General features: G+C 35.9%; 1 protein-coding gene across 3 annotated transcripts; it reads right to left on the bottom strand.

Moving 5' to 3' along the window:
* Positions 1-351: 351 nt before the first annotated feature.
* Positions 352-22,521, bottom strand: LOC110458036. Of its 3 annotated transcripts, none has more exons than XM_021509579.1 (20): positions 22,343-22,521; positions 21,878-21,940; positions 19,826-19,908; positions 19,651-19,684; positions 17,783-17,868; positions 17,611-17,644; positions 16,903-17,048; positions 16,389-16,446; positions 14,651-14,820; positions 11,393-11,447; positions 10,959-11,098; positions 9,853-9,889; positions 8,632-8,711; positions 8,024-8,066; positions 7,530-7,609; positions 6,922-6,964; positions 6,426-6,505; positions 3,999-4,041; positions 3,527-3,606; positions 352-432 (listed from the first exon to the last, which is right to left on the bottom strand). In XM_021509579.1, the coding sequence occupies exons 1-20, from the start codon at positions 22,504-22,506 to the stop codon at positions 404-406; spliced, it is 1,548 nt and encodes a 515-aa protein (XP_021365254.1). In that variant the 5' UTR covers positions 22,507-22,521; the 3' UTR covers positions 352-403. The 3 variants fall into 3 exon arrangements, with proteins under 3 accessions (XP_021365254.1, XP_021365255.1, XP_021365256.1); XM_021509580.1 differs by lacking the exon at positions 3,999-4,041 and adding an exon at positions 5,818-5,860; XM_021509581.1 differs by lacking the exon at positions 352-432 and adding an exon at positions 569-591.
* Between the last annotated feature and the right edge of the window lie 411 nt (positions 22,522-22,932).

A 22,932-nucleotide genomic window follows, 5' to 3' on the forward strand; every position in this document is an offset into this window, starting at 1 on the left:
TAGACTTGTACAATTTGATAATAGATACGGTATACGTGGATGAATTACTTTGCACCATACAGCTGGTTTTGTTTTATTTTGTTTAACGTCATATTAACACCTACAGAAGATCAATTAAGGACGTGTCTTTTTGTGTAATATAGACTCTTTGAACAGCTGCATGCCTCTGTTCCGAACTCTTTTAAATTTTAACAGGTTATATAGCAAATGGGGATATATTCTTTAATGTGTGCTTGATACATCAATGGTCAATTTGAAGATGGCATCTTCCACATTATAGCCAACTCTTTTGTTCTGCTGGTGCTTGGGTTTAACGTTTATTTTAGATGAAAATACAATTTAAAATCAAGGTGAGATTGACAAATGCTTTATTTCGTTACTTCACATTGTGGACGTATATAAATTATGAATCTGGGTTAGGAGCGTCCGTCGCTACAAAAATAAAATACAGTTATAATAATACAAATAAGGGCTGCATCTAAATAATAAAAGGGGACGAAACAACACACTTGCACACACCAATATAATATTAATAATAACATACAACATTTAAATAGGGCCCTATATAATTTGTAAAATTACTCTAAAGCGCTTTACAACATATGGACAATAGTATTAGTTACAATTGTGAAACAAAAACACAGGCTTACAATTACTTTTATACATTTACGCAAGCAATTAATCGTCGCAATGCGCACATAAATGAACAAATATGCAAAGAGCCTAAAATGCAGACGTGAAGAGGTTAGTTTTGGTGTCCCTCTTGAATTTGACCAGGGTATTTGACTTTCTTATAGCAGATGATAAGCTATTCTACAACGTGGTCGAAAACCTCTTAAACATCGGTTTCCAAAGGTCACAGTGCGGGATTTGGGACACACAGCAATAATTCTGACTCCGACCGCATTGATCGTGACGAATATAACAGGTTGAGCATATATCGTGTACAAGCGTATACGATGGGTTTGACATTGCAATGTGTAATTAAATAAGTTTCAATATTTAAGGAGGGGTATTTCCTAAATATACATGGAAACATTACATTGGTCTCCCATGCATAGCATTCTATGGCTGTAAATAATATACTTTTTATTATTAAATTTGGTCTTTAGAAAATTTGATGAACACCTATATACAACACGAAACAATTGATTACAATAATCTATACTCAAAATGAGAAGCAACCCATGTTTATTTACTCCCAGTCATAAAGCTTGAAACATTTTTATTCTTTATGCAATCCAAGGAATTTAGTACATGATAACCATACACACCTCTTCTAAGAATATTGCAGAGGGAGAACCTGTCCGTTCAAGTCTCACAAAGATGAGTAATTTATCAATGAACCACCCGATCAGATATATAATGTGCACAACATGGTCCAGCATTATTTGCCTCGTTTCTGACTTTCATCTGTCGAGTGATGCAGTTGTACTGATTGTGGTTTACATTAACTGTGACTCTGTGACAGTACTTACGCATTTCATTTATTTATATTTTTCTTGAAATTGATCCTTATACCAGAGACGCAATATATACACGTACAACGTATCTGCTGATACATTTCCCCGTTATCTCGCCTGAGGACATTGTTGTTAAATTGAAAATTGGAAGACACATAATCTACACCAATTGCAATCTACATACTGACTTAAGGTACCCACTTGCCTACCTGCTGACATCCCTTTGATGTCATACCTGTACACAGGTATACAGGTGTGTCTTTGGCCTCCTGCTGTCAGCATTGGACACATGTGTTTAGTGTTATTTACATGTACACAAATTTCACACCTAAGTATGCTAAGGGAGTGGATTGAGATGTTTTGCATTATTTAACCAATATGTTAAAATATAACTTGTGTATGCTGTACATGTATAGGGAGAAACAAAAATTGTGAATCTCGTTCAATTTTATCTTCGAGATAACTGTAATGACGAAATTAGATTATATATATTGTTGTTTATTTGAATTGTCGACCTAACATTAGGAAGACACAATGTCGTCGATTTGTCACTACTAAACATATTGACATTTAAAAACAGCAGACACCAGTTATTTTGTAAATATTTAGAGGTACCATAGTTTATAACTTTGCAATATGAATATGCCGGCACAGAAACTAGTCACGACGAAGTAGTGCTGTTCAATGACGACATGATTGGATAAGTTCTAACCGTAGAGCAGAGACATTTCAAGTATATACGTCTCTGTGTAGTGTAAAGGAAATTATTGCAAACTGACTTCCTAGCTAAAATTAAGAAATATCTTTGATCGACAACATTGAGACTACTTCTGTTTAATTTCCCTCAAACTCGTTCACTCGAGATTTTTTTTTATCAGTGCTCAGAATCAGGACATGCAATGTTACCAGTCTATGTTACCCTATTCAGAATCGTCAGTTTGATTTCAATTAAACTCACTGTCTGGAAATTCTTGCAAATTTTATATGACTGAAAAAATCTACATAATGTTATTTTCAGCAAAATCTGATTCCTCAAAACTAAAAAATATAATAATTCGCAATCTGACACTGTATGACAATGGCTATTCTCGTTATTGCCTATTCCTTCGATGGTGACCGCTACAGGCGTTGAACCTGTGACGTCACAGCCGATAGGGGCCAATTCAACGCGAGTTACGATTATGCTCATCAGTAGAAGAAGGACAGGTGAAAATCGTGTTTCGTTCAGGGTACACTTTAAGTTGGTGATAATAACAGTTATGCGGATTGTTTGGTTTAGTTTGGTTTAGTATTGTTTAACGTCCTTTCAACAGCTATGGTCATTTAAGGACGGTATGAGGATTGTAAATATATGTTTTACTTTCAAGCACGCCGGCTGACTATTCCAATATGAGAAGTGCTTCGAATCTCGAAAAAAAAAATCTTTTTAAATTGTTTTTTTTGGACGAACACAAAGTATTTAGTTTCTAAACTTTGTAAAATTTAAACTCATTCTAGCTAGTCATTCTCGTCACGTAAAGTCAGTTTGGAAGCGAGCTTATTTAACCAAACAAATCTACAAACAACAAATCAGCACTATTTTTTTCAAAAATATGCATAAATACACCAAATCACATTTCCTGAATAACGATGAAACGGTTCCTATCCTTGTAATTTCTCTTACACGACCACCACTGCCTGCGATAAATTACATTAAGTACATTAAAAGAATATGAATATATTTCTTTATTGATTGTGTAATAAATGTTTTACCATTTCAACGATATTTCTTATATGAAAACCCCCCATCATAGCAGGTTTTGTCTGTTTGTGTTGGGTTTAACGTCCTCACCATAGCCATGGTTATATGAGGAGGTATTACTGTTCTCGGTTTCGTCATTTATATCGGCCCCTCCCACAACAATTCATCCCTGTAGGAAATTTCGTGATGGTTCAGACACACTGACCCGTTAATACCCATCCGTATGTTTTAGTCATAGACTCTGGGAAAGGATATAACCTATATGCTTAAAGGTGACGACATGTGCCAGCCCTGTAAGATGAGACTAAGTAATACCACTTACGTTGTGCATCAGAATGGTGGAAGGGATTGAGGAGGTCACCGATATGAGAGAGCTGATTTTGCAAATCTGTCAATAGATTACTGAAAGACAAAAACAGATATATACAATCGTTTGTCCATAACCAGGTTTTGTCTGCATTATCACAATAGCCTGTCAGGATTTGTTACTGATTATTTATCTCCAGTTATGCCTGTTTGCGTATATCGATATTGATTAATGACCAAGTTTAGAACGTTTTAATTGCATCATGAGGCTGTGCATGTTCAATTCAAACTATCGTCTGAATACTTATCTTTTCAAATCCCAGAAAAAAAAATCAAAACATTAAACATGATATACAATATTTGTTTGTATTTCCGTTCAATTGCAATTAATGAAAAAAAATATTGTTTTTGTCATGTATTTTTCCTTTACATGTTAGACACCTGGAATTCATTTCTTTTAAACATCAACATCATCAAAAATCACTCACCGAGCATTCCTTTGTTCTGCAGTAATCCCGGAACCCGGAAGCGCTGGAAATGTATCTTAGTTTTAATAAATGAGTTTCATTTTCAGAAGTTTCTGTCTATAATGGACGCATATATTGATATTAAAGAATAATAAAAGTTTTTTTGTTAGACTTAAAGCTGATTTGTCAATGTTGAGTACGCAGAGCCTCGCCTGTCCGCTCCAATGGAAATGTTCCTCCACGAACTGTTTGTGAGGGTACATTGATATTGCCGGAACCTTTATTGGCGCCGTTCTGTCCGTTCGTCCGTCTGTCAATACTGGCCTGTTTACATATTTCTCACTTCAGTAATCAATCAAATTTCATAAAATTTCTCGTAAGAATTCATGACATCAATTGCTGTAACCCATTTGAATGTCAAGATAATAAAACTGAAGTCAATGTTACAACTACTGATTATTTACATGATGATCGGAAATTGTAGATAAGGATTGTCTCCAATTCATGTTTGCCTCGTAAGATCCAAACTGTGTCTGCGATCATTTGTCCTCTGGAAACGACATGACCAATGGTCTTCAAATGACATAACACGCACCACCGTGTAAGATGAGACTAAGTAATACCACTTACGTTGTGCATCAGAATGGTGGAAGGGATTGAGGAGGTCACCGAGATGAGTGAGCTGATGTTGCAACTCTGCCAGAAGATCACTGAAAGACAAAAAATTGTACATACAATCGGCCGCCAATAGCCTGGATTTTGTCTACATTATAACCGTAATCATAGAATTTTACAGTTTGAACAAATAGACACTTACTTACACGTCTAGGTAAAACGTAGCTACATGTCCGTGTGCATTAGATAGAAAAACTTGAATCTCCGAATAAAACATATTGTCTGTAAGATTATCTATATAAAACCCAGAAAAAAATGAAAGATTGCTTAGCGTTTCGTTACGGATGTTGCTCAAATGCATGCATTGAATTTGCTCAGCAACGAAAATATTTTGATAATATTGTAAATCACATGTGACCAGCAAGGCGTGAAATTAGCTCATGCATAAGGAGCTATATTATAAAATTTTAATGATATTTAGCCTCAATTTAGCTCCTTGATGTATTTTCATTGTAGCATTCATTCTACCTGTTTATAATTTGATAAGGGATTTCATTATATGAAGGATTTCATTATATGAATATAAAATGTGCGGACGTAAAACTACGATGTTTCGCCTGCTTTTCTATAGTCACGCCTGCAAAATGAGAAATCCGTAAAAATACAGGATGCCACATAACTACAATATTGTGATCGACGGGGGTCATAGTTTCCGAACGATTTAATTATTCAAAGATGACCGCCAAAGTTTCCCATCGCCTCATGCATTTTATAGTTCATCTTGTTTGGCCATATTTGTCACAACGTATTTGGATATCCTTTTCGCACGACACTAAATACAAGATAAATCAGTGAAGTACTCGCACTGACCTGTACGTTATCGATAGTATCTTATTTTAAATAAATGGAATCACGTCATGCGTTNAGTCATAGAATTCAACAGTTTGAACAAATAGCCGCTTACCTACACGTATAACTAAAACACGCATAATGTACGTAGATACATATCTGAGTTCGAACAAAAACTATCGTCTGAATGCTTATCTTTTCAAATCCCAGAAAAAAAAAATCAAAACATGAAACATGATATACAATATTTGTTTGTATTTCCGTTCAATTGCAATTAATGAAAAATAGTATTGCTTTTGTCATGTATTTTTCCTTTACATGTTAGACACCTGGAATTCATTTCTTTTAAACATCAACATCATCAAAAATCACTCACCGAGCATTCCTTTGTTCTGCAGTAATCCCGGAACCCGGAAGCGCTGGAAATGTATCTTAGTTTTAATAAATGAGTTTCATTTTCAGAAGTTTCTGTCTATAATGGACGCATATATTGATATTAAAGAATAATAAAAGTTTTCTTGTTAGACTTAAGCTGATTTGTCAATGTTGAGTACGCAGATCCTCGCCTGTCCGCTCCAATGGAAATGTTCCTCCACGAACTGTTTGTGAGGGTACATTGATATTGCCTGAATCTTTATTGGTGCCGTTCTGTCCGTTCGTCCGTCTGTCAACACTGGCCTGTTCACATCTTTCTCACTTCAGTAATCAATCAAATTTCATAAAATTTCTCGTAAGAATTCATGACATCAATTGCTGTAACCCATTTTAATGTCAAGATAATAAAACTGAAGTCAATGTTACAACTACTGATTATTTACATGATAATCGGAAATTGTAGATAAGGATTGTCTCCAATTCATGTTTGCCTCGTAAGATCCAAACTGTGTCTGCGATCATTTGTCCTCTGGAAACGACATGACCAATTGTCTTCAAATGACATAACACGCACCACCGTGTAAGATGAGACTAAGTAATACCACTTACGTTGTGCATCAGAATGGTGGAAGGGATTGAGGAGGTCACCGATATGAGAGAGCTGATTTTGCAAATCTGTCAATAGATTACTGAAAGACAAAAACATATATATACAATCGTTTGTCCATAACCAGGTTTTGTCTGCATTATCACAATAGCCTGTCAGGATTTGTTACTGATTATTCGACTTAAGCTGCGTTTTTATATTTATCTCCAGTTATGCCTGTTTGCGTATCTCGATATTGATTAATGACCAAGTTTAGAACGTTTTAATTGCATCATGAGGCTGTGCATGTTCAATTCAAACTATCGTCTGAATGCTTATCTTTTCAAATCCCAGAAAAAAAAATCAAAACATTAAACATGATATACAATATTTGTTTGTATTTCCGTTCAATTGCAATTAATGAAAAAAAGTATTGTTTTTGTCATGTATTTTTCCTTTACATGTTAGACACCTGGAATTCATTTCTTTTAAACATCAACATCATCAAAAATCACTCACCGAGCATTCCTTTGTTCTGCAGTAATCCCGGAACCCGGAAGCGCTGGAAATGTATCTTAGTTTTAATAAATGAGTTTCATTTTCAGAAGTTTCTGTCTATAATGGACGCATATATTGATATTAAAGAATAATAAAAGTTTTCTTGTTAGACTTAAGCTGATTTGTCAATGTTGAGTACGCAGATCCTCGCCTGTCCGCTCCAATGGAAATGTTCCTCCACGAACTGTTTGTGAGGGTACATTGATATTGCCGGAACCTTTATTGGCGCCGTTCTGTCCGTTCGTCCGTCTGTCAACACTGGCCTGTTTACATATTTCTCACTTCAGTAATCAATCAAATTTCATAAAATTTCTCGTAAGAATTCATGACATCAATTGCTGTAACCCATTTGAATGTCAAGATAATAAAACTGAAGTCAATGTTACAACTACTGATTATTTACATGATGATCGGAAATTGTAGATAAGGATTGTCTCCAATTCATGTTTGCCTCGTAAGATCCAAACTGTGTCTGCGATCATTTGTCCTTTGGAAACGACATGACCAATTGTCTTCAAATGACATAACACGCACCACCGTGTAAGATGAGACTAAGTAATACCACTTACGTTGTGCATCAGAATGGTGGAAGGGATTGAGGAGGTCACCGATATGAGAGAGCTGATTTTGCAAATCTGTCAATAGATTACTGAAAGACAAAAACAGATATATACAATCGTTTGTCCATAACCAGGTTTTGTCTGCATTATCACAATAGCCTGTCAGGATTTGTTACTGATTATTCAACCTAAGCTGCGTTTTTATATTTATCTCCAGTTATGCCTGTTTGCGTATCTCGATATTGATTAATGACCAAGTTTAGAACGTTTTAATTGCATCATGAGGCTGTGCATGTTCAATTCAAACTATCGTTTGAATGCTTATCTTTTCAAATCCCAGAAAAAAAATCAAAACATTAAACATGATATACAATATTTGTTTGTATTTCCGTTCAATTGCAATTAATGAAAAAAGTATTGTTTTTGTCATGTATTTTTCCTTTACATGTTAGACACCTGGAATTCATTTCTTTTAAACATCAACATCATCAAAAATCACTCACCGAGCATTCCTTTGTTCTGCAGTAATCCCGGAACCCGGAAGCGCTGGAAATGTATCTTAGTTTTAATAAATGAGTTTCATTTTCAGAAGTTTCTGTCTATAATGGACGCATATATTGATATTAAAGAATAATAAAAGTTTTCTTGTTAGACTTAAGCTGATTTGTCAATGTTGAGTACGCAGATCCTCGCCTGTCCGCTCCAATGGAAATGTTCCTCCACGAACTGTTTGTGAGGGTACATTGATATTGCCTGAATCTTTATTGGTGCCGTTCTGTCCGTTCGTCCGTCTGTCAACACTGGCCTGTTCACATCTTTCTCACTTCAGTAATCAATCAAATTTCATAAAATTTCTCGTAAGAATTCATTACATCAATTGCTGTAACCCATTTTAATGTCAAAATAATAAAACTGAAGTCAATGTTACAACTACTGATTATTTAAATGATGATCGGAAATTGAAGATAAGGATTGTCTCCAATTCATGTTTGCTTCGTAAGATCCAAACTGTGTCTGCGATCATTCGTCTTCTGGAAACGACATGACCAATTGTCTTCAAATGACATAACACGCACCACCGTGTAAGATGAGACTAAGTAATACCACTTACGTTGTGCATCAGAATGGTGGAAGGGATTGAGGAGGTCACCGAGATGAGTGAGCTGATGTTGCAACTCTGTCAAAAGATCACTGAAAGACAAAAAACCTGACCACTGTAATTCACTTATTTGCCTGAACTTGGATTTGTTTTTAGATAACATAATAATGAACGCAAATACTATCACTGTTGTGGTTGACTGTCCAAAAGCAATAAACGACTGAACAATTTAAATATTCAAAGATAGCCGCTGAAGATACCGTTTGGCTTAAATTCTTATAGTGTATTTTAATAGGACATTTTTCTTCAAACGTGATGGAATATTTCCCTTAATAAATAAAGTTGAACTATTTCGTTTGTTTAAACTGTTCAAATCTGACCATTAAGAAATTGATAGCAATATTTTAAATACATTTATTAAGCTAGAATTCTTGCGTTTGGCACGTTTGATTAACAGTCCTTGTAACGATAATCATTGTGCTTTATTATGATAGTATTTAAATATGAACAGATTTAAAGTGTTGCAACTAAACAGTGGATACAATTTACCGTAAGTTTCACTTCGACAAATATATATATACATTGTTTATAAAAAACATATTAGAGGGTAACTACATATGACATTTTACTTCATTGAAAGACTTCTAAGAACATTTTTATCTTATCATTTGATTTAACAAGTGAAAACTAATTAGTGTAACAATCCATTTCTATGCAATTATTTTCATTCTGTTTAAATGCAGAAAAATATATTTCATGTTTTACAACCGATTTGTTTGTTATTGAATTTCTTTTAAGCATTTCTTTACGTTTTATCTTTAGTTTGATATATTCCTTTTTGTTAATATCTATTTTAGTGTTGTTTGACCCTAAATAACTTAATTGTTAACTTAAGATGTGATACAAAATAAAGCGTAAATGAAATAATCAGTCAAGAATAAATCTTATTTTCTTGTTTCACAACGATTTCAGTCACACAAAAGAATCACTAGGTACATCATAAAACATCAAAAGACATTCTAACATATATCAATTTATCAATCAATATATAGTTTAACCGTTTAACAGGATAATTTTTAACTAATTATTATAATTTTAATGATAACTCTATTTTCAATTCGCGTCGGAATTGTGTAAACTAATAAATAAATACGATTATGTTTATCATCGCTATGAACAAAAACCATCATTAGATTTTAACATTCTTTCCTTTTTGACATTAGTAACACTCACGCAGCATTCCTTCTCTCTGTAGCGGCTTGCATGTTGGCTGAAAAAGTATGTTTTGTTTTAAATAAATGAATTTCCATTTCAAAAGTTTCTTTCTATATTTGATGCATAATTATGCTGAATACGTAATGTTCTGTCTGCTTGAATATTTTTTTAAATGTTGTTTGTGCAAAAGCTGCATGACCTCTGCAGTAGATATTTACCTCCACTCACAACGAGTGTACTCTGAAACTGAAAGTATCAACATTGGCACGTCTGCATCTGCCCGACTTCAGTATTCAAACAAATGTCATGAAATACCATCCCATTTGGTCAGACCTCAACTTCAGGAATCTTGTTTTAAGTCAATGCTATTCGTTTGAAGGCAATTACACAGCAACAACATTGTTCGTGATTATCTGTAATAGTATATTTAGACTGTCCGCAAGTACATAACTTAAGTCTCCAAAATTTCAAGAAATTCAAGGTTATACATACGTCAATATCACAGAAACAGTTTTTATACTGATATAAGTTGAAAATGATAAAAGTAGAATATTTGTCTTTTTCTTTTCCTGAAATTCCGATCTTTGGAGGGTAAAATAACCGAAAACAATTTATGAAATATCCACATAAAAATCTTTTCAGCGAGTCAGAAGTCATTACCCGGGCAATGAATTCCACGTTTGTTTTCAACCTGACTTTGACATTTAGAATATAAATCCAATAATGGTATGTGACACACCGCCTTGCTGTCCTCCAAATATCCCTAAAATGTCTTTCAGTTGTTTCCAGTTTGTCAGAAGTTATGGCCTGGACAACAGCGGACGTACAATTACGTACAAAAGGTGGTGTTGTTTTGCTTCCCGTATTTTGGTCTGTTGTTTTACCATTGAAATTTTGTTCAACGTTGTGGAAAAGACAATTTTAACCATTCGGTAACTACAAATACCATGGAATGGTCGTGTCTGTAGCACACAAGAGAAATGTTAAGTTGAAAAATTATTACTACTTTGGAAATTTGTTTCAACTAGTTGCTTTACCGCTGCGTTTACAAGAAAATAAAGGTATAAGTATCTAAGAACTGTGACTCAACTTGTGAGGCTGGGTATGAAATAAATAAGACTTACTGCCCTGTAGAGCCTGGCTAAGGAGAGTTGCTCCCTGCTGAGTGGCTGTTTCCGCAAGTCCATGAAACGTGTTCTGCAAGACGTTACCAAGGTTTGTGAAAGTCGCCGACAACTGTTGTCCGAGGTTAGAAAGAACGTCACTGAAGTATAAAGGTTCATAATGACACATAAATCTTGTTTTTCTAATAATTGACCATTGTTTAATTAAAGAAAAGACAACAAACTAAATATTCACAGGTAAACGTCTGTTAAGCAGCATAACAGATAATAAAAGATCATTGTCAGGGGTCAGGGCTTGGCTTGTATAGACAAATAAAAACGTTAACATTGCATATAATGGAAGTTCTTTGGTTATTTTGGCAGTTTTCTTTCGATATATATGTTAGATTTCTTAAAATAAAAATAAAATCATAAAGATTTCAAAATTAACTCACTGGACATTCCTCTTCTGTGCAGATACTTGTGGTTGTTGAAGATTGTTAGCAAAAGCTGAAAGGGTTAGGAAAAAAATAAGCTTTAGTAATGTATATATGCATATCTTAAATCGAAAAAAGTAGTCGATAAACAACAAAAGTTTCAAGGAGATATCAAGATGTCCAAACAATGATGTCAGTATAGGAACAAATGTAAGCTTATCCTTAACCATGACTGGCACCATCAGGCGTCTCCTACAAAATAAGCAAATACTTAAGGATCCCTGACCCATAACACTGCGTTTTTTCCTATATACAGTAACCTCTCCTTCAATTCCGTTTGTATGTAATAATTTTCGGAAATGATTTATATAAATAAAAGTCACGCTGGGAAAAAAATCCCAGGGATTAGTTACAGTTTTTGGCAGCGGTACGGGGAAACGTATATACCGGCGATCAATATAGCACGAGAAGTGATTTGTTTTGGAAGCAAGTAATCATTCGCTTGATGATCTGACCAGCCATTTACTGTCAAACATCGTTTGATCGAATGCGCGGATTTTCAGCAAATGCGCGACAAAATTCTACAATGAAACAGTAATGAAACATAAGGTTTACCGTTTTTGTGGTATTTATTTAATATTAACATTCTATTAATCTGTACAAATATATATATAAATATATCATATCTAAAAAAAAAAAAAAATCTTTTTCCCTTCCCTACTCGTTCTTTTCGGTAGCGTTTTACTATGTACCTGCCTTTTTATACGCCCGTCAAATTATGGTATGGCGTCGTCCGTCCGTCCGTCCGTCCGTCCGTCATAAAATGTGTTTGTCCGGCAATCTCCTGCTACATTTATGGACCGATCTTTTTGAAACTTGGTATAATCATGATATGAGGGTGTGTCTCCCTTAAAAGAATTTTGATTCGACAACTTTTCCAAAAGTTATTGCCCTTTGTTCATTTCAGTATTTGATTTTTTGTCCGGAGATCTCCTCCTACATTTTTTGACGGATTTCTTTGAAGCTTAGTAGGCGAAATAATCATGATATGTTGTTGTGTTTCCCTGAAAAGAATTTTGATTCGATAATTTTTGCAAACGTTNCATTCTATTGATCTGTACAAGTATATATATAAATATATCATATCTGAAAACAAATTTGTTTTCCCTTCCCTACTCGTTCTTTTCGGTAGCGTTTTACTATGTACCTGCCTTTTTATACGCCCGTCAAATTATGGTATGGCGTCGTCCGTCCGTCCGTCCGTCCGTCCGTCATAAAATGTGTTTGTCCGGCAATCTCCTGCTACATTTATGGACCGATCTTTTTGAAACTTGGTATAATCATGATATGAGGGTGTGTCTCCCTTAAAAGAATTTTGATTCGACAACTTTTCCAAAAGTTATTGCCCTTTGTTCATTTCAGTATTTGATTTTTTGTCCGGAGATCTCCTCCTACATTTTTTGACGGATTTCTTTGAAGCTTAGTAGGCGAAATGATCATGATATGTTGTTGTGTTTCCCTGAAAAGAATTTTGATTCGATAATTTTTGCAAACGTTATTTCCCTTTGTTATTTCAGTATTTGATATTTGTCCGGTAATCCCCTCCTACATCTTTTAACGGATCTCTTTGAAACTTGGTATTCATTTAAGAATTGGTTGTCATATTTTTGACATACATTGGTGTGTAACATACATTGGCTTACCTACATGTTAAATATGTAGGTAAGCTAATGTATGTTACACACCAATGCATGTCAAAAATATGACAACCAATACTTATATTTACATTTTATGTTAATCAACTTACAGTTCACGCAGAAAACAAGATACAATATTAATCTGAACACGTTTCAACGTCAGAGTAAATCTGTACAGAGAACAGCCACCAGTTGACAGTGGTACAGTGCAATCTCCAACGTTACAGTTATGACGTCATAAGCGTAGCGACGTCACATTGGCCCAATGTATGTTATACGGAAATAACATACATTGGGCCCAATAGAAACATCTAGGCTCTGTGCAGTGGAAATGTAAATATTATAATCATGATATGAAGTTGTGTCTCCCTTAAACGAATTTTGATTGGACGATATTTTGCAAAAGTTATTGCCCTTTGTTCATTTCAGTATTTATGTTTTTGTCCGGAAATTTTCTCCCCCATTTTTTATAGCATGTCAGCTTACCACTCTTAGAATGATGCAGATCTTATTCTAATGTAAGACAGTATATAACACTATATGGCATTCGACGCGCGTATATTATTCCGCCCTGCGGTACTCTTGTTATAATATTGACTGTTGCCAGGACGTGAAACCCTAAACAAACAATAGTGACAAAACGGGTTCTACCTCATATTCCTCATAAGTCCTTAAAATGGTATTTGTTAGTTCCTGATAAACGTTCTGCACGTCAGGAAATCTAAATAACTGGCAACCCGTTGTCATTATAAAGTTACTGGATGGAATATAATGTTTGGTACTTTCAGTATTTTATGGTATTTCAATGAGGTAGCCATATGAAGCCGACATCAGATCTACGCTATTGTAAGGAGCGAATACATCACTATCCACTTCCTGTACACATACACGTACAAGGTGCAATCACTTGTGTGTATTATGTTCATGTTGTACAGATGGAGTCAGGTTCTTAAATGACCTTAGGTATTCAAAGGACGTGTAACTCTTTATAACCAAACCAAACATGTTAATAAAAACAGCGCCAAATGTGCCCCAACCTCTAAATCAGTTTTCATTATCTTCTGCTAATTACATATTCAACCAAAATCGATTGATTGTCTTCATTTAACACAACCTACTCCGTTTGTTTGGAGACCCTGCGCAGGATTGGGTAAAGAATATACCCGCATTATCCAACTGCATGTCGTAGAAAACGTTTTACACTTTTCAGAATAAGGATTTTTCTTCGGTGTCTTTTACTAAGATGACGCTTCAGAGACGAGAATTGTTCTGCTTTTCCCCAACACTTGTGTTCTTCTCTTTCTGTCGTACCTAATCTTTACTTTCGGTTGTCTTACCATAGGCTCCTGTACTTATATAAACGTAGTTTTGCAAGGACATTGCACCCCATACAAAAACAAATTTGTTTTGGTTACCTCATCCTTTGTTTTCATCTTCATTCATAGATGTTGTGTGGGCGTGAAAAAAATGCATTCCTAGTGTGGAATCATGTCCCATAATCGTAATAGGAAATCATGAAATGACTTGAACTGTTGCAACATTAACATTAAACAGCACGTTTGTGAGAAATAAAACTTACTGTTCGCTCCAGAAGCGACAACCTGTGCCCCACCTTGTAGAGCCTGGGTAAGGAGGTCTGCTCCGTGCTGAGCGGCTGTTTGTGCTAGTCCTTGAAACGTGGTCTGGAAGGCGTGACCTAGGCTTGTGAAAGTCGTCGACAACTGGTCTCCAATGTTTGCGAAAAATTCCCTGAAGTATAGGATATATTTTTGTTTCATTTCACAATGGCATCATTTCAAATTTAGATAGTTTGCAAGTAAAAAATATTCGAGATGCAAGCTTTCGGATAAAGCACACCGGAGATGTTTCTTTGATGTACGTTTAGTCGTACCATAAATGTTACATGATTTGTGCCTAGTGTTGAAGTTTTATTTTATCGAGAGTATTGAAAAACCAGGTAAGCCAGCACTAGCGTCCGTACCTAGTATTTTAAAACACAAACGGTATTTTGTATTTATCATGTATTCTAGTATTGTCATAGAAATGCACCCCTGCAGGTCGGGGACCGAGAAAAGAATATACCTGCTGTTAACCACTGCATGTATCGTAAGAGTCGACTAATGAGGGAACCCCTTGCAGAATTTGGTATTTGCTTTAGTGCCATCTACATGGGGACACGAAAGCGACCAAAATAAATCTTCTGTACCAATTGCAATAGTTGGGATCTTCATATTTTTTTCTACTCCCAACTGCATTTTCTTTTCTAGTGCTTTGCTTGGCAATACCTCATTTTTGGATTAAATGAACGTTCGTCCAGCTGAGGAAGGCAATGAGTTTTGTTCCCAGGCCGCGACATACCAACGTCCTTAAAAATGGAAGTTATTAGTCCCTGCTTAACATTCAGCATTAAGAGGTAATGGCAACAATTGGCTCACCCATTGTCAGTAAAATGTGACCGGGGGAATGCTGTGCTCGATGCCTTTTTCTTAGTATTTTAGTGGGATAGCACTATAAAGTCGGCATCAGATCCGCGCTATCACAAGAAGGCAAGTACACCAACATGTCTTCAGAAAACATACACGCATGTATGCTTACACAACACACATGAAGGCACGTCCTTAAATGACCTAAGCTGTTAATAGGACGTTAAACAAAACAAAACAAAACAATCATAGAAATTGGTAAAAAGAAATATTTAACCGGATAAGATTCAAATTAATTAATGATGGTGCAAATGAAATGCAAAGATAAGCCTCTGACTGATTGACACACTGGATAGCCACGTAATCGTTGGATTTTAAGAAATAACTCTCCTTATATTAACAACTGACGCACTAGATAAGTTATATGACATACGTTTGATCATATTTATTTTTATATTTATGATAACTGCAAAGGAAAATATAATTATTGAACAATGCGTCACTAAGTTTTCTTTACAATAGCCCGTTTCTTGCAAACATTTGTAAGCGCCATTACTAATGAACTGAAGTAGGGGAGTCTGTAGTGTCCCTGATTTTAAACTATGGAGGGAATACCATGTTTATATGATCGACGCGGTCAGAAATGATCTTGTTATTCATAGACAGTCCATTGTCGATATAAAAGTATCTGAACGTGACGTTGATGGTCTTGGCTAGGGCTCTCAGTTCTCATAAACTCAGCTATAAATTCGTCTTATATGAAAACAAAAACAAGTCAGTCAGAAGAGAGATATTGTCAACTAGAAACACCATCAGTCTAAAAACGTCATCCTCAATATAAAGACTAACTTAGTCTTCTGTAAAAGTGAATTGTTGGTTTAAATATCAGCTTACTTGGCCCCGCGTTTTTGAACGTCGACCATATTAGACTGCTGGAGTCCGTGCAAAACGTCTGTAATGAAATAACTGACGTTATTGTAATGATTCATTTAAAATGTCAGAAACAAATTACCTGAAAATATATATTCTATATGGCATATATACTTTTGTACAAGATAGAAGAAACAGATAAAAATATAAAAACATGATAGTAAAAAAGAACTTGGCAGCGACATGCAAAAATAAGGTTTAGTTTAGTTAAAGCAAGACATTAATGTCTTGTCATTTTAATATCTTTTGAACGCTTTCCCTACTAGTGTTTGTATGTAGATGACACTTACTGTAATTTTCTTATAAAATGTACAGTTAAGAAAAAGACGAAAGCCTTACTTGGCATAAATGGTCCTCATTTTTAAGAGCATTGAGACTGTCGTGTTCACTGTGAGGGTATCGGTGTTAGGTTTAACCGCTCAACAGTTTCATTATTTAAATAAAGATTGCAATAATCCATCTGGTAAATAGCACATACTGTTTAGGAGTCCGGCTACCGGCTGGAGTCCTGTTTGGACAACAGACGAAAGAAGCTCGGCACCATGTTGAGGGATACCACCAAATGTCTGATGAAGGGCACTGCCAACATTGGCGATGGAATCCTTTAATGACTCTAGCAAGGCACTGCAATTTTGATAATAATAAGAATAATATACAACATGTATATAGCGCTCTATAGAATTTGTACAATGACCCTTAAGCGGTTTACGACATATGGATAATAGTATAGTATTAGTTATAAATGCTTAACAAAAGAGGCTTACAATAATCAAGAAGATAACAATCTTAATATGCACATAGATGAATGAATAAAGGGTGGTATGCACATTACATCTGTGCAAAGAGTCTAAAATACAGACGTGAAGAGGCAATGTTTTTATGTCCTTCTATAATTTGGCCATGATATTTGACTTTTTAATAGCAGATGGTAAGCTATTCCACAACGTGGCCGAAACCCTCCCAAAGCACCGGTTTCCATAGATCACAGTACGAGATGTTGGGACACACAACAATGATTATGTCTCCGCCCGCATTGATCCTAACAGGGTTTACGGATAGTTGTTATCACAAAAACGAAAAGTCTCATTGACAGTACAGTGTTTATCTTACGTAAGATATCCATATATTTGTAGTATCTTCATCAAAATCAACAGTTGATGACTATGATGAAAAAACCAAGACGTACCTTAAATCCTTTTTACCAAGAGTATGTCCGTTATCTGTGGATGAAAAAAATATTCATATCAAAGGCATGATGCATTGAACGAACGAAATATATTATTCTGGTTGAAAATAAGATGCACGTGTTTTCACATTTACATCTGACGATTTGAAGATTGTTGTTTGTTGTGACTTACAGTAGCCTGGGCCTATGGGCTGTGAGTGATCGACGCTGTGGTAAGCATGCTCTACCAGGTCCATCACGGAATCGTAGTCACTGCTCCTGTGATGGGTAAAGTAAATATTGAGACTTAAGCAAGTATGGAGACTTGCGATGTATGATTGAGTAACTGTGGAACACACTATGGTGTTGTTTTTTGAACAGTTGCATTGATTAAATCACATGGAAATTGGACTGACTGCATAAACAATATATACCATTAATCACATTTTTTAAATGCTTCTTCCCGTTCGTTTATTGTGGTGACAGAATTTGTTAAATTGCCATCGTAGTTTAAGATTAATGAATTCCTTTTGTTGAACGTTTAGTTTTAGTGCTTTTTTTTACCCTAGATGACAAGCTGAACCAATCATTTAACCTTTATGATATGTTTTCGTATTATTCAATTCATTTTGATCCCTGCAGGTTCGGGAACAGAATAGGCCTGCTGTATCCCACTCCGGTCGTAGGAAGCGACTAATGTCAGGCCTCTTCGTACAACCTTTTTGCTTCCTGTTGCCTATCTTGCCAATATTTAACTTTTGGCCCTTTTTGGCGTTTAACGTTCGCCAAAATGGGGAAGACAGTGGGGTGTGTCCCCATGCTAGGACATACCAACGTCTTAATGATCACTCGTCCTTTGACACTGTACAACCAACCAACCAATCATACATTAAGTACTTGTTATCCATTGTTTAACAGTATATAGGATCACTGCAACAACTGGTATTACCAGGTGAAATACTGTGCATGATGGCTAATGCATGGTATTTCAGTCAGGTAATGTAGCACTCTAAAATCGGCATCATATCCGCGCTATCGCACGGAGGCATATACACCACATACCTTGTCACACATACATTCATTAATTACACAATGGAAACACGCTCTTAAATGACATAAGCTGTCAGTAGGTAGTTAAACCTAAACAAAACTACCAAAACCAATAATATTAAACCAACATTTACCACTTACAGTTATGACAACCGATATTTGAATGCAGCAACTAAACCATCCTCAGCACTACGGAGGTTTACGCTAACTTACGATCTCTGCACCCCTGGAATACGTCCAGACAAAATCGAAGCCTCAGTATGCGCGACCTTGTTGATGAGGTAAGACTACAAGTTTGATTCTTTGATGAACATCTAATGAATATCGATGTCGCTTCACTCTAAAATTGATTGGCTTGAAGTTGGGTGATGCTCCGCTGTAATCTTCCGAGGACTGGTATCAGTCTAGCAATTACTATCCCTTCGCAACGAAAGTTCGAGGGGATATAGGATTTCGCCCGTACATGTACGTATGTACGTATGTTAACTCTTTGCCATCGCTCTAGCGACTTCATTCCTCAACGGAATACCATAAAACTTCATACAAATGTTTAGTTGGACAATCCCTTGAACAAGTTTGCGTTTCAGATTACTGCGTGAAAGGTAAAGGCCACTATACCTATTTTTAAACAAATTTGGCATCGCTCTATCGACTTCATTCCTCAACGAAATATCATAAAACTTCATACAAGTGTTTGGTATGGCAATTCTTTTAAAATTAAACACATCACCGTTTTGTGTTTCTATGTTGAAGGTCAAGGTCATTGTTACTGTTTTTAGAAAACAACCTTTGCCATCGCTCTAGCGACTTCATTCCCGTTTGCTTTGCCACAATATGTGAATGGGAGAGGATTTGTAACACGTGGGATGCCTTGTTAAGATTTGTTTAACCAAGACAAACCAAATAGCAAGAAGAGTGCCTTCAATTATGCTATGTCGTAGTTTAGGGGTGCAGGGAGTGTTCTTATGGTAGCTTTGGATTTTCAATACAGTTGTTAAAATACTGACTTACCTTTCGTCCCTTTTGCCCAGATACGATGATCCATCTGGAAATTATCAAGAAGTACATACACGAACTGTATATTACATTTAAATGCATTTGCTGTGAGCTTTAACGTTTATTTTTATAAAAAAAAAATAGGTTGTATATCTTTTAAATTACATGTGCAAAATAAAGTGCGACTTACCATATGGACCTATTGGTTTTGAGTTATCTACGCTGTGGTAAGCATGCTCTACCAGATGCATCACGTAATCGTAGTCACTGCTCCTTTGATGTTAAAAGTATATGTAGAATGTAAGATGCATGATTAGATAATTGCTTGTGGAACAAGCTAAAACACAAAAACATACCATCGTTATTGTAAACATCCAAATTTGTATTTGTTTTACATTTTCGTTTATGGTGTTTGGTGTTATTTCTTTTACCATTTTTGGGGCAATCATTCGCCCATGTGACCTCATATGTCTTGATGGGCCATCCAGGTGAGTTGCATGATACTTAAATACTGAGGTTACATGAAGACTGTGTAAAAAAAATATGGATCGGATCTACTCTTTGGCAACCTTTAACTGCCAACTCATAAAAAAAAATGTAAAAACCAAGGATATCCAATCATATTTTCTAGACAACGAAATGACCAGAGCCGACGAGGTATAATCCACAAACAAATAAGATAGGGCAGAAAGTCGTGATTGGGAACCGGAATGGTGAAAATATAGGTCCGCTGTATCCCCAATGCGTGAGCGTAAGAGGCGACTAAGGTATCTCTTCCCTGCAGAATCGAGGTTGGTTTCATCCTTTTCTTCCATGAAGAGGACATTGAACAAATCAAGAATATACCTGCTGTATGTGTATAGTAAATGGCGACTAATGTGGGCCCCTTGCAGAATTGAAAGTCTAAAGTTTTGGATTAATATTTTGTTTCGGAGAGTTATTTTGTAAACCAAAAGTTATGTCCTTTGAGTTGTCTCAAATCCTGTACATTGTCGTTCCGTTCCATTTTGATTTTATTGCTCAATAGGATGATATCTAGACCTGAGGAATTTAAAACAAAAGCAAAACAACTCGCCATAACGGCATACCGGACATATTGCTTGCGAAATCCATTAATAGAATCATATTGGTAGATAAGAATGAATGTTTTACTTATAAACACAGATTTTGTCTTGCAGTCATAACTTTTGACAGCAATTCGAAGACTATTAGACGATCAAGAATTTTTTTGTTTTTCTTTCAAGGAATTTCTAAGATAGCTGCAAGTATCTTCTAAATATCTCTTAATTTATTTCTGATGATAAAAATAATAGAGGATAACAAAATGCACATGTTTATGGCATTGTTATGTCACACGTCAAAGAGTGATAGAGGAAACAATATTCATAATGTTACTCACTGTATGTTGTAACAGGCCCCGAAAGTGGATGCCCCCTACACAATTGGGGACTACTTTTGTTGCCCTCTACTTTAAGGGACAGAAGTCCTTCGAATGCATTACAAAATTTTGGACCAGTGCATTTTTCATCTATTTTTTTAAGTCTTTTGGTTTTCTAGCGCACTCATTGGCTATAACTTTTAGACTCAATGTTGAACGTTCAGCCACGTTCGGAAGGCAATGGATTCTGTTCTCAGCCGGGTGGAATACTGTGCTGGGTGGTTTTTGTACGTAATTTCAGTGAGGTAGCAATCCAAAGTCGGCATCATTTCTAAGTTATCGAAGGGAAGCAAAATACAGCAACATACACATATTTTTACACATAATGATGCACGTCCTGGAATGTTCTTATCTAATGATATGACGTTATACACAATAAAAACCAAACCAAAGCAAGGTTATACATGACACAAACCTGTTTCCCTGAGCAGGCTCTGAAAAAAATACATACGCTGTTTCCCAGTGCAAAGCGTGAGAGGCGACTGACGTCACAAATCCCCCACCCCAACCCCCGGAATATTTCTAAATTTGTTTGGGATTTAACGTCCTCGCAAGAGTCATAGTCATATATGTGGATGGTCCTGTTAGTTCTGTGTCTTCCGGTAAGGGGACACTTAAGAAATCAAACATGATCTGTTGTCACCATCGCGACACCAAAGATATTGGTTTCCTTTTCCCACTTCCATACTCTGTCTGTTAGCGGCGTTTGTCTCGCCACCTGTTTTCATATAAACTTAACTTTCGCTTGGACTTAAGATCCGGAACAAACAAAAGCGGTACATCATGCGTCATATTTTCACCTACTTTTTCATCGGCACGGCGTTGGCCGCCACTAGACACACCACTACCAGGAACAGATGCATCGTCCTGTAAAAAAACCAATGTATTAATGTCTCCTCTTTTCCCGTTATTTTGTTTAGTCGACAATGTTGCGTTTGTTGTATTTTACTTCATCTTTCCCTTATTTAAATTGAAAAAAATAAATTACAATAATATTTTTTGAGACAGTATGTCACATGTTATGTAGTGTACGAAACGTACAATCCAAGATTGTTTAAGTTTTGTTGCAAAATAATCAGGCATATTTAATCCACTTCGGTGGCTAATTGTAACATTTACACTCCGGTGAACGAGCCTAACTCAAAAAGAAAAAAAATGCAACAGTAATAAGCTAGCAGTTTTATAAAACAAATCTATCTAAATTCTAGCATTTAGTGTACACGAAGTTACGTAAGGAGCTCACGGAAGTTTAGACATAAACACACTTACCTTAGAAGATTTATTTCTAAACAGACGACAAAATTCGAAATGGTACTATATAAGCAGTTGCGCATGTGATCGTCCAATCCCAGTCGGTATGATAAGGCGATTATTGACCTAGACTTTGAACGTACACTATAAACACACGTGTGAGGGGAAGGACATAACGCCATGTGGAATGGCAGTCCCGGATAGTTAGCTTTCCTGGGCTTAAAGACCTGGGCGAGCTAATGCTGTATCTTGGCTTCCCTCTGTCCGTCAACAATTTCTTCATACGACTTCTTCTCCTTAGCAAGTAGTTGGTAGTTGACGAAAGTTGATTGAAAGCATACCCAGGGTCACAAAAAGGTAATTTGGCCAAATTGCTTTTATCGACTTCTTCTCTAGTAACTAAGATGGATATTACCCATTTTGGTTGGACAAAAATCTATGTTCTTGGGGATTAACATTGTACAAAAAGAGTGGCTGAGAGCGGGGCCAAACAAGATAATTTGTCCATCATTCTTAAGGCGTCTTTATCTGTTGAACTAAGGAGAGGATATAAATTCAGAAGTGTACAAATGAAGGGGCTAATCCCCTTGCAGTGGCGGATCCAGAGG

This window comes from Mizuhopecten yessoensis, unplaced genomic scaffold (assembly GCF_002113885.1).
Source record: "Mizuhopecten yessoensis strain PY_sf001 unplaced genomic scaffold, ASM211388v2 scaffold9409, whole genome shotgun sequence".
Lineage (NCBI taxonomy): Eukaryota > Metazoa > Mollusca > Bivalvia > Pectinida > Pectinidae > Mizuhopecten > Mizuhopecten yessoensis.

Coding starts and splice junctions, on each gene's coding strand:
- LOC110458036 (XM_021509579.1), bottom strand. CDS start 22,506: ATGGCGTTATGTCCTTCCCCTCACACGTGTGTTTATAGTGTACGTTCA. Junction 19,909..21,877: donor AACGCCGTGCCGATGAAAAA/GTAGGTGAAAAT, acceptor TTAACATCAAAG/GAGCAGTGACTACGATTACG. Junction 19,685..19,825: donor AAAACCAATAGGTCCATATG/GTAAGTCGCACT, acceptor GATAATTTCCAG/ATGGATCATCGTATCTGGGC.